Here is a 13,183-nt window from a genome sequence, read left to right on the forward strand (position 1 = left end):
TTTACATATGTTACATATCTTATATAGAATACATGTTATATGGAGTAGGCATTATTATCTACTCTATTGATAATGAAATCAAAGTTCTGAGAAACTATTTTGAGCTAACAGGCTACAGAGTTTGAAATAGAACTCAGGTCTCTAAACTCTAAGTTCGGGTGAACCTTCTACTTACTTTCACTGGATATTTAAAAAGATGAGAGGTTTTTACTTGGAATAATAGCAAGTTTGTTGGTACCAGTTACTGCCTTTGCAACCTCCATCCCTAACAGGGAATGGGTAATAAATCAAACATCATCTCACAAGGTATTTTGACATGCGGAGAGTGAGGGCACATATCTCTTACACTATCATGTTTGGGTACTTGAGTTTATCTTTAAAATATTTCACTAATAAGTAGTATATGGATGGAGATTTACTATTAATTCCTCGTAAGGGTTAAAATTATAGCAACACGGATCAGTGAAACGATGCTCTAGCAGTACAATAAAGGGTGTCCAGCATCACGTCAATGAGAAAGAGAAGAGAAAAACTGTTTAATTCCCTAACCCAGCCAACATCATGCTCATCGGTTATTCAAAGTGCTGAGGTTAGAAAAAGGTGCTCATTCACACTCAACTCTCTTGCCCACCCTTGTTCCCCCAGGTCAGTACTGCAACATCCACCGTGCCTCACCTCGCTGTCTCCTTCCACTCCATCTCCTGCCCATCCACGGACAGCAGCTCATCCAGTTCGGTGAAGAGCTGAGGGGGTGCTGGGCTGTCATCCTCCTCGCCCAAGATGAATCGGATTCGCTCTGCGGCGGGAGAGACTGCAGAAGTGAAAATACTGCGGTTAAACACTGGCTGCACCACCCTGAGGAACGTGTAGCTCTGAGCTCTTCCTCCGTCCCCAAAGCTGCTGGGCTTCCCTTCCACATCTTCAGTGGACATCTTCCTTGCTTATCCTCAACCTCGAGACAAAAAGAAACCAAAGCTCTTCTCTCTTCCTTTGGTTCTAAACTGTATCTCAGCTCTCCACTACTCCCGGGAAGGACAGCGCTCCAGTTCTGTGTGGTGTGTGACAAAGAACCTTTAGCCCTCAGATGAGCTGAGGTCCAACCTCATGACTTTCTCTCCTTCCCCATTTATGAGCCATCCAAAATGATTAGACAGAAACAAGCTTGATCCAATCACTTTTCTACAACAGTGGGAGGAGACAACGGAGCACCCCTATCCTCAGTTTAGCCCAGGTGCCCGCCTCCCGCCTACCTTCCCTCTGCCCGATGCCTAACGCCCATGTCCTTACAGGCTAACTACCAAGTTGATGAAGGAATATTTAACAAGATGGGCCTCTTCTTTACATAATGGAGCACCAAAAATATTTAGTCACACTTCAATGCACTTGAAAAACAAGCCCAAGTAAAATATTGTACACCTGAGCGGGGAGGGATTTCCAACACACTCAAGCACATAATTGAATGCCCTACTAGCTCCTTTTGACCCCATCTCCTGAAAATAACATAATAAAAAATTAACTAGCATCTCCTCCAGGTCATGGGTTATGTTCCCCTTCTTCTTCTCTCTTTTTTTTAAAGGATAGCATTTGGAAACTGATGGCTATGTTACAAACCTAAGGCCCACAGATATTCTTTATAATCCCAAGGTAAAACTAAGAATGGTATGTACATATGAATGTAGTTCAGGTACAACAATATATATGTGTGTGTGTTTGTTTTGTGTGCGTGTGTGTGTAAAAATGTATGTACTCAAATAACCTAAAAAAAAAAAACCATACCATCTGAAAACTATTATAAAGAGAACAAGAATAAAATTTCATAGCTCAAAATGTATTTACTCAAATAAACTCACAAAAATATTCAACCTAACTAGTATTCAAAACTAATTATTAAAATGTTTTTTACCTAATAAAAATGGCAAAAATGAAAAGGAATGATAATGTCTAATATCAGCAATGATTTAGGAAATTTATATCACTGATAGGAGCCTAACAGGAAGCATCACTCTCTGAAGGGAAATTTGGAATGATATGGAAATGTCTTAGAAGTGTATGTGTCGAGCCCTGTTGGTATGGCTCAGCAGGTGAGCACTGACCTGTGAATGGGGAGGTCATGGTTCCATTCCTGATCAGGGCACATGCCTGGTTTCAGGCTCAATCCCCAGTAGGGGGTGTGTAGGAGGTGGCTGATCAATGATTCTCTCTAATCATTGATGTTTCTATCTCTCTCTCTCCCTCTCCCTTTCTCTCTGAAATCAATAAAAAAAAAATTTTTAAGTATATGAGTCCAGTGAGCCAGCAATTCGATCATTAGAAAGACATTCATTTCAAATAAATAGCATCGTTATCTCAAAGACTTAGCTACAGGTGATCACCACAATTTTATAATTAAGAAAAATAGAAAAGCCAAAATGTCCAAAAAAGGAAGATTGATTAAATAAACTATAACACAACTGTTCAATAAAATACCATGTAGTTGCCCAGCCAGTGATTCTCAGTGGTTAAGAACTGAACTATGAACCAGAAAGTCACAGTTCGATTCCTGGTCAGGGCACATGCCCAGATTGTGGGTTTGATCCCCAGTAGGGAGCATGAAGGAGGCAGCTAATCAATGATTGTCTCTCATCAATGATGTTTCTATCTCTCTCTCCCTCTCCCTTCCTCTCTGAAATCAATGAAAATATATTTAAAAATAAAATAAAATACCATATAGTCATAAAACATGAAGTTAAGATTATTGGTTTTTTATGTATATACATAATATTAAATAAACAAATAAAATTGTCAATTCATATACATAAAGTGATTCCACTTTAGTGAAGAAAAAAATACACACATGTACATAAAATAGCCTGGAATTAAGGGAGTCCTCACTTTGCTTGGTTCCAATGTGTGTGAAATTTCACAGTTTAGTTAAATTTCCCCTAACTACACAGTACAAATTTTAGTTAGCATGGTATATGAACTGTGAGCAATTACATAAAGTACAAACTTCACTGCTACCTCTTTAGTCCACAATTAATGACTATGTAAATAACATATGTGCATCTTGATCAGTGACCAATCACAGTGCATCTTTCAAAGTCTGTCAGTGATTAGTTACTACACATTTGTTATCCAGTTCATGTACCAAAAGCATACTGTGTGGTTGTGTTGCCTTCTTATCTCCCTGTGATAAATTCATACAATATGGATACTCAAAAGAGAGAGTTGGCCAACAAAGATGAAAGAACTGCACAGAAACAAAACGTGATAACACCGGAAGTGAAATCTGTAGTCAAATGTAAATGGAGGCATAGAAGATCTCGCTGGTCATGGGCACGTAGACAGACAATGCTGCCACTGACCATTGGAGAGACTAGTTTTCTACTGGAGGAACTCAGTGAAGGCATACTGGTCAACACAAACAGGAAAGTGGTTGTAACAAAATGACAACAATGTCCCAGAGGAAGTGGTGCTGGCAAAAAACAAACAAACAAAAAACCACTTAACATTAAAGAAACTCTCACAGACATTTCTTGACATGGAAAGCACAGAGGATAAAATGTTGGAAGCTGATTCAAATTAGGAAGGATTATGACAATTTGGGCATAGAAAAGATGCTCATTCCATTTCATTAGTTGTACAATATCAAGAAAGCAAGTACTATTCAAACTACTTCTGATGAGATTTTACAAAGGAATCACCCCCTTTCATCTTAATGTTTCTAAAAATTAGCATGTACTAAATAAATATTAGTTTTACTACTTTTTTATTTCCCTATGCCTTTATAACCAAAAGCAAGACAGAGTTTAATGATTTGGCAAATTTTTTAAAAGTCAAAGAACAATAGTAACTCTTCTCATTGATTATTAGGATTGTTTTGCATACCTTCAGCATGCATAGTCAGTTTTACAGTCCTGCAAAAGCAAGGATGCTTGTATATACATCTTTCAAATGTTTATTTTCTTCCTTTTATTTATCTATTAATTCTGAAGTGTGCACAGTCATTCATGTATTCATTCATCAGTATTTACTGAATGTTATCTATGTTCTAATAGACTTTGCTTCAGACTCTAAATTAAGTGAAGAACTTGACAAAAAGATCCCTGTTGTTATCAAGGTTACATGGTAGAAGGGGAAGCAAACATTAATTAATTAGCCAATTAATTAAATTAAACAGCAAGCAAAAAATATTTATGAAGTGTGTTTGCAAAACATTAAAATAAGGTAACTAACCCATGGCTGGGTGACTCAGTTGGGTTAGAACACAGTCCTATATACCAATTCCCAGTTAGGGCACATACCTAGGTTGGGAGACAACCGATCGATGTTTCTCTCTCTCTCTCCCTTCCTCTCTCTGTAAAAATCAATTTTAAAACATAAGGTAATTGAACACATATTAGCACAGGATACAAGATGTTTTACTTCTGTAATTAGAAAAAAGGGGCTTTAAAATTTCTTAACATCTCTGGTAGAAAAATATCTAAAGCTCCAGAATTTGTGCAAAAACATTTGCAATGCTTTTCCAGTCAAGAAATAGAATGTGTGTTATTTTTATGGAGGATCGGGGACAGCACAAAAAAAAGGGGGGTGGTGTTTAAACATGACAGGCAGCATTTGGAATCTGGGCAATACTTCTGAGGAGAATAGTGTTCACATTGCTGGTGATGTAGTTATTGATCACAGTGGTTCTACAACTGACTGACAAATTTGATTGATTTTCATCAACATTCAACTTCAAAGATCCCTGAGTTAGAACCAGCTTTTAGAAGGGACAAGTCTATGTTTAGAGAATCAACTTTTGTCAATTTCTGAATTTCTGAAAGAGGTGATGTGGGTTTGTCCCAACCTCCAACGGAAGAGTCAATGTTTCTCCTGCTTAAAGAACAGAAGCTCCTGCACAGACAGCACGCATCTCTGCTCTGCTCGAATCCACAGACATTACTCTGTAGTCTGGTGTTCTCCAGCCAGGAAAACACAACTCACTGCTTATCAGACAGCAATTCACCTGAGACTTCTGCAAAGTGGACTGGAAGAAGGATGCAACAATATCTCTGGTCGTCCTCTCTAAGCACTGTATCTAAGCACCTTTCCCTTTCTTTTTTAAAAATTTATTTATTAAATGTATTGGGGTAACATTGGCCAACATGAACATATAGGTTTCAGATGTGGGTTTCTATGTTAGAAGATCTGTATATTGCATCGTGCCCACCACCCAAAGTCAAATCTTCTCATCACCATATATTAGGCTCCCCTTCTCCCCCACTCCCTTCCCTCTGGTGACCACCACACTGCTGCTTATGTTCACGAGCTTCAGTTTTATATCCCACATATGAGTGAAATCATATATTCTTAGCTTTTCCTGTCTGACTTGTTTCACCTAGCACCGTGGTCGGCACACTGCGGCTCGTCAGCCACATGCGGCTCTTTGGCCCCTTGAGTGTGGCTCTTCCACAAAATACCACGTGCGGGGCGCACACGTACAGTGCGATTGAAACTTCGTGGCCCATGCGCAGAAGTCGGTATTTTGTGAAAGAGCCACACTCAAGGGGCCAAAGAGCCGCATGTGGCTCACGAGCCACAGTGTGCCGACCACTGACCTAGCATAATGTTCTCAAGATCCATCCATGTTGTTACAAATGGTGCTATTTCAGCCTTTCTTACGGCTGAGTAGTATTCCACTGCACATATGTACCACGTTTTCCTTATGCAGTCCTCTATCGCAGGACACCTGGTTGTTTCCACCATGAATAATGCTGCAAGGAACATAGGGGAGCATATATCTCTTCAAGTAAATGACGTCAAGTTTTCATATATCTTTGCAAGTAAATGACTTCAAGTTTTTCGGTATATACCCAGAAGAGGGATTGCTGGGTCGTATAGTAGCTCCATTCATAATTTTCTGAGGAATCACCAGACTGCTTTCCACAGTGGTTGTACCAGTCTACATTCCCACCAGCAGTGAATGAGGGTTTCCTTTTTTCCCCACAACCTGTCCAACACTTGTTATTGCTTGTCCTGTTGATAATGGCCATTCTAACAGGTGTGAGTGGGTATCTCATTGTAGTTTTGATTTGCATTTCTCTAACTGCCAGTGAGGTTGAACATCCTTTCATATATCTATTGGCTGTTCATATATCTTCTTGGGAGAGTTGTATTTTCAGATCCTCTGCCCACTTTTTGATTGGGTGGTTTGTTTGTTTGGTGTTGAGCTTTATGAGTTCTTTATATATTTTGGAAATTAAACCTTTGTTGGAGCTACTGTTTGAAAATATCATCTCCCATCTTGTTGGCTGCCTCTTTGTTTTGTTGTTAGTTTCTTTTGCTGTGCAGAAGCTTTTTAGTTTGGTATAGTCCCATTCATTTACTTTTGCCTTTACTTCCCTTGCCTTTGGAGTCAAGTTCATAAAATGTTCTCTATGACCAAGGTCCATAAGTTTGGTACCTATATTTTATTTTATGTAACTTACTGTTTTGGGTCTTATATTTAGGTCTTTGATACATTTTGAATTAGGTTTTGCACATGGGGACAAACTAATTCAGTTTCATTCATTTGCATGTGGCTAAGCACCTTTCTTAAGTTGTCTTATTAATTAAATACAGCCTTTAAGCAACCAATATAACAACCCCTTTGGAATAAAATTCCAAAATCATGTGTCATAAAGTAGCTTGCTATTCAGTAAATTCCTTTCCCCAGTTGCTCTCCTAAGCTTCCTAGGAATTAGAAGCACATAGGAAGCCACAACAATTGTACTGTAAATATCCACCTACGGGAGGGGCATCTTCTGTGGCCAGCAAAATACCCTTCCCAATTTCTAACATCTTTTTTGTTGTTGTTAATCCTCACCCAAGGATATTTTTTCCATTGATTTTTAGAGAGAAGGGAGAGGGGGGGAGAAACATTGGTGTGAGAGAGAAACATCATTTGGTTGCCTTCTGCACATGCCTCAAAAGGGGCACGGGAATGAACCAGAAACCCACTGGTGCCAGGGCCCACAGTCCAATCAGTGAGCTACCCCAGCCAGAGCCCTAGCATTATTCTTAACACAAAGATAAGCAGAACAAGAGTCCCCCTAATGAAGTGCATCAAGAATTCATTTGTTCCCATAACTTTTTTAAAATATATTTTTATTGATTTCAGAGAGAGGAAGGGAGAGGGAGAGAGAGATTGAAACATCAATGATGAGAATCATTGATTGGCTGCCTTCTGCACGCCCCCTACTGGGGATTGAGCCCGCAACCCAGGCATGTGCCCTTGACCTGAATTGAACCTGGGACCTTTCAGTCTGCAGGCTGATGCTCTATCCATTGAGCCAAACAGGATAGGGCCCCATAACTTTTGATCCAATGGGTAAATGGGCTAAACACAAGACACAGCATCTCATTGAGATTAAAAGTATACTGGAGCCAAACTGCCAGAGTTTGAATGCAAACTCTGTTACTTATTTGTTGTGTGACTTAAGACAAATTAATTAACCTTTCTGAGTCTCAAGTTCCCTATCTGAAAAGTGGGATGATGATCATCATTACATAGTCATTAAATAGAAGGCTTTAATTCATTTAAAAAGTTGCTGGTCCTTATTAGTAAAATCTGCCTAGCTTCTAAGAAAGAAAGCTCTCACAGATACTGGCCTTCAGAGCCCCTACATGTGGAAAATATGTAAGGTAGGGAAGAAAAAAAGGCACCAGTTCTGCATGTGTTACTTACTTCAGCGAATTAAGTAGCTTCAGTAATGAGAACACAAAGATAACCTACATTCTGGGAAGCAGCCAATAAAAGAACAGGGGAAAATAATGAAATCCTTACAGTTTCACTTCAGTAACTGGGGGCGAGGGGGACATCAGAAAATCAACTTGCATTACAGATGAAAAGATTCTGATTCTAAGAAATAACTAACCTAGTTTCATCCTAAAAGAAAACCTGGAGGAAAATGAGAAAGAGTGACAGGGAGGGGGGAAATGAGGGAAGAGAAAGAAACTTCAAATTTATCCTATCGCATTTGTCAGAACAGAAGCCCTGTGGATAAAGCCTCTGCCTTGATTTTTTTTTTTCTTTTTTATTCTGTTCTCTTGTTAAAATGTTTTGTTTTGGGAGGATTTGCTTGTTTAGTAGCTGTAGAATTTCCTGGAGGGTCCTACATCAATGTGATTACCACTGACCAGTGTCCACCTACAGGATAACAATGTGATGGTCTGAAAAGTTTGGGAAGACTTAGGGCTCCAAAATTCCTGTTGCTGACAAGAAGAAAGGCAGATATGTGGCAGGAATGCTGTGCACTCCACTCCCACCACCAGCACCTACGGAAGACATCACTCACACGTCACCACGCTCTTTCCTGCTGAGCCTGAACTTGACTGGCCTCAGAGCAGCCACTGTCCCTCAGTCAGAGAGGGTAATGAGCCGAATCCTCTCCACCAAGCCGGCTAGAAGACAGTCTACTCTCCGATTGCCTTTCATGTCACTCTGGCCCCAATTTGTGTGTCCAACCTTGTCTCCCACACCCCGAAGTGTCTTGTGACAGACTATACCTGCTCATTTTCAGATCGTTTTCATTTTTCCTGTCTAGATTATCCTTCCCTCTCCTCTCTAACTCTGACTCAATTGCTAAGCTCCAGTTGAAAATTCTATCTTTTCCAAGAACTTATATTAACCATTCACAGAAAGGTGAGTCTCTCCTTCAGTCAAACCATAATAATACTTTGTGTCTAAATTACTTATTTAGCACCAACAAATACTTATGCAGTTTGCACATGATTACCTAACTTTTGTAGGTATGACTTTCCAACTAGATCCCCAAGATCCTGGAAGACAGGGTCTGTGTTTTATGCACTTTCCTCTCAAAGACAGGCCTAGTACCATGCACCTAATAGCCACTTTGAATAGTAATGAATTAGAAATGGCTTAATAAACCTTAGACATTTCCAAGTACATAAAAACATAACCATTTGCCCAAGGAAGCGTACAGAGCTCTGAAATGAGAAATATCTCTTTTAAAAACTGCCCTATTCTACCCTTCCCCTTAATCCAGCCGTGGGCAAACTACGGCCCGCCCGCGGGCCGTATCCGGCACGTTTGAAATGAATAAAACTAAAAAAGACCATACCCTTTTATGTAATGATGTTTACTTTGAATTTATATTAGTTCACACAAACACTCCATCCATGCTTTTGTTCCGGCCCTCCGGTCCAGTTTAAGAACCACTGTGGCCCTCGAGTCAAAAAGTTTGCCCACCCCTGCCTTAATCCATCTTTGCATTCGCTTTACCAAGACCAAAATACAGTCACCATTCTATGCTGAGGAAGCTACAAATAACAGAATAAACAACTTCAGGCAAGCTATTTTCTCTGCTTGATGCAAGCACCTCCCCCAGGGACCACAACATGTAATCTGCATTTCTATGAAGACATTTAGTACCCACTGCTTTGTGTGGTATTCAGTGCTGTACTTCGTCTTTGCACCTTGACTAAGCCAACCATCTGGTTCATCCCTTACTCCAACTATTCTTGGTGCCTACTTAATGCACAGTGAAGTTACACAAAAAAGAATGGATAACAGAATGAATAAGACAATGAGTTAAAAAATAAATAATATACATTCTGCCCCAGTTTATCACAAGAAATATTTCTCTGCTTCTTTCCTCTGCCTCTTTGTAAACGCAGTAGGAAAACGAGATGGTGTGACAAAATGGAAACCCTGAGGCCTAGCAGTAATTGAAGTATCTATAGTTCTATACTTTTACTTTGCAACTTAATATTTACTAATTTTTAGTGGGTGCAATATACTACAGTGTTTTTTGAAAGAACATAAACTATTTTTAAGTTCTCTGTCCTCAAGGAACTCGTAGAAGGTAAGATAACAAATAACAATAGGAAAAATGGCATGAATAAACATGTAATGTGCAATCACTAACACTTTTGAATGGTTACACTGTATCAGGTATTGTTGAGCCTATGAAATACCTACTATTATACTCCTCTGATATTATTCTTATAGTACAGATGGGGAAACTGAGTGTTAAAAGGTTAAGGGATCACACAAGTGATCTGACCTCAAACCTACCCATATTATTTCCAAGCCCATTTCTTAGCCATCACACTCTAATGAATAATCTCATTTAAAAACAAAAACAAATAAGGGGTCAGATTGCCACATGAACAGCACAGACATAAATGTACTGGATTTCAGAAGAGACAGAAATCACAATGGCATATGAAATAGTCCTAAAGTAATAACTGAGCATGTGGTTCATTAACCACACAAAGGCACCTTGTGCTGTGCCCTTTTATTTTCGGTCTTGGAAGCATCCCACTGTGGCCACCCTGCAGGCTACCAAGAAAAATTGTTTTTAATAGAAATAATGATCATAATGAACAATTCATACTGAGCATGGCAAGTTTATATGCAAATTTCCTCCTGTGGGTTAAATGAGGATTTCTGGATCTTGTATTTTCTCCCGACAAAGTCCACCATTTGGTAAACTCTGAGCTCTCAAACCAAAGTATAAAAAGAAATAACTTTATCTCTTTACGTTATTAATGCGCTATCACCAACGTATTTACATAGTTATAATTTTAAGTGTTCATTTCCCTTCTTCATTCTGAGATATAGTTTGTAGGTTGACATCATGGTTGTTAAAACTTCCACAATTTATCTAATTATTACACCACTGTAGTACTCTAGAAATACACTTAAATATACATATGAAATCCTCAAACTTCATTGTCGTATTCATAACTATAAGAAATGAGAAATAACTGAGTAAAGTTTCACATACATATAAATCTTTAAAACACAAACGCATTGTGGTAACTATCTGTTACTCCTGCCCACTCGGCAACCTAAACTCTTTTTCTGACAACAGCCTCCAATTTTCTTTTGCAGAACCATCTTTATACTTGTAAGTTCACTGAGGCTGATTTCAGCCCCTGCAATACAGGTCTGAACAATGAGGATATCATAACTCTTGGCCACAGCAATTCATTGTTGAGTGGATACTTTACCTAATCCAGGCCAATCAGAGGAAGTAAGTATCAGCCTTTTGGTGCAACTTCCAGTAAATACATTTTCACTTTATGCTAAGGTGTTAAGACAGTAAAACAAAAGCTTTGAGTGCAGATGGTCATCTTGCAACCTAAGGGAAGAGCCTGCCTGAGAATAAACATGAAAGAACTCAGAACCAGGTAGACACAGGTTCCTAATGCCATCATTTAAGCACCTAGATTCAGCCAGACCTGAAGTCAGTTACTTTTCAACCATATGTGATGATTCCCTTTTAGCTTAAAATAATCTGAGATGATTTTTTTTGTCACTTTCAACCAAAAGAGTCCTGATATATGCAGATACGATTCTATTTTAACAGGTTAGAGATTAGCATCTTCAAAGTAATTTGTATCAAAGAATGTGTTTATATGGACCTCTAGTTTTCTTGGAGTGATCTGTACAAGTCACCTAGCCTTTCTCCATGCTTTAACCTACCTCTACCTCAACAGATCCAGAAAATGATTACTGATTTACATGCTGGCAGATTCTAGACCGGTAAATTAGGTGGTTACTTTTTCTTTTCAAATTAGCTAAGAAAGCAAAACAGCATTCATTAAAATAAGATAATTTTAAAAATACTTAGGCATCCATGTATTAATAAACTCCCACATATGAAAAGCTGTCAATTAACACAATTATACTTAATGTACTGTGCCATTATTATTCAGCTATAAGGAGTCAACAACACTAAGATCCTGGATTTCAGAACACTACCCAACTATCTTACTTAGGAGCAGAATAAATTCAATTTCAGCTAGCAAGAGGTAATAAAAACTGGAACCTGCTGAGACATTTTTGGGAAATATCTGTGCCTTAGCCCTTCATCTTCAAAATGTTGAAAAAGAATCTTACCTATGTTTACATCACAAAGAAGTTATCAGGACTCAGGTAATCTGTATAAAATACTCAGAATTCTTTAGAATAAAAAGGTGATAGCCCTTAAATTCCCCCCAATTAATTCTATCTTCCTCCTTCATAATCTCTGTCAATCCGAGGGGTGGAAAAATTAAAACTAGGCTGTCAGTGACATTAATGTGTGTGAGTGGGGTGGCGGGGGGGGGGGGGGGGGGGGGGGGGGTTGTAATGCTACTAAGCCATTCACAAAAAAGCAGTCCCAATTATGGACTAGCAGTCAAATAAATTTTGTCTATAAAATTCCAGGGCATGCTGTATTGAGAAGACATTGGCTCAAAGTTTTTTTTGGCCTGTTGATTCTTTTATTAAGTATTTAATTATATTAATTATATTGTTAATATTATTTCAATATTTCAAGAATCTCTATCAGAGAGATATAAAATTCAAATCAGTCATTTTGGGTTTTAGCAACCTCAATGATGGCCTAATGAGTAACAATTATGGACTGAATTCTCTCCCCGCCCCCAAATTCATATAGAAAAACTCTAATCCTTAATGAGATAGCATTTAAAGATGGGGCCCTTGATGGGTATTTAGGTTTAGATGAACTCATGAGGGTGGGGCCCTCATGACGGGATTGGTGCTCTTTATAAGTGAAGATACCAGAGCTTGTTTCCTCTTTTTCTCTACTGTGTGAGGACACAGTGAGAAGGCTTCCACCTGCAAGTCAAGAAGTGAGCCCTCACTAGGGAACCAAATCACCTGGCCCCTTGGTCTTACACCTTCCTAGCCTCCAGAACAGTAAGAAATAATTTCCTGTTGTTTAAGCCACCCAGTCTATGGTGTTTTGTTATGGCAGCCTGAGCTGACTAATTATTTTCCCCATTTCAATTAATCCAGGTTTGGTTGGTGGTCATAAGCCTTTGGGAGAGAAAAAAAAATGGGCCCACAGAAATAGTAATAACTGAATCCCCAGTTGCATATCACAAACCTGCACCCCTCCTACCCTCCAATTCATCTTCCTCCCAGGTACTTTAATGGACATTTCACACTTACTCATCCTTTTGGCTCCATACCATTGTTGATGCCCTGTATCTGAAAATCCACCCGGAAAGGGTACCACATTATAAACACTGTCACCAGGGCCCAGCATGGCAATGTCACAACCCTAGTACAATACCATGTAACAGGACTGGCTATGACTGTGAAAGCTAGCAGACTGGGCAGCCACACGGGTCTAAAAATAATCCCATGAGCACAGAACAATGGGAACAGGGGTGAGGGGCTGCTTGCATGTGGCATGGAAAG

At 39.1% G+C, this 13,183-nt stretch overlaps 1 protein-coding gene across 4 annotated transcripts in view; it reads right to left on the bottom strand.

The window, feature by feature from the left end:
- The window catches only part of SLC4A4 (solute carrier family 4 member 4), a 328,200-nt gene that overhangs the window by 189,456 nt on the left and 125,561 nt on the right, over positions 1–13,183 (bottom strand). For all 4 annotated transcript variants that reach the window (XM_070395274.1, XM_070395285.1, XM_070395260.1 and 1 more), the window contains one exon: positions 676–811. In XM_070395274.1, coding sequence (XP_070251375.1) covers positions 676–811 — 136 coding nt within the window. The remainder of the gene's footprint in view (positions 1–675; positions 812–13,183) is intronic.

Source organism: Myotis yumanensis, unplaced genomic scaffold, assembly GCF_028538775.1.
Source record: "Myotis yumanensis isolate MYYU_CA2020_CCGP unplaced genomic scaffold, mMyoYum1.0.hap1 SCAF_1, whole genome shotgun sequence".
Classification (NCBI taxonomy): domain Eukaryota; kingdom Metazoa; phylum Chordata; class Mammalia; order Chiroptera; family Vespertilionidae; genus Myotis; species Myotis yumanensis.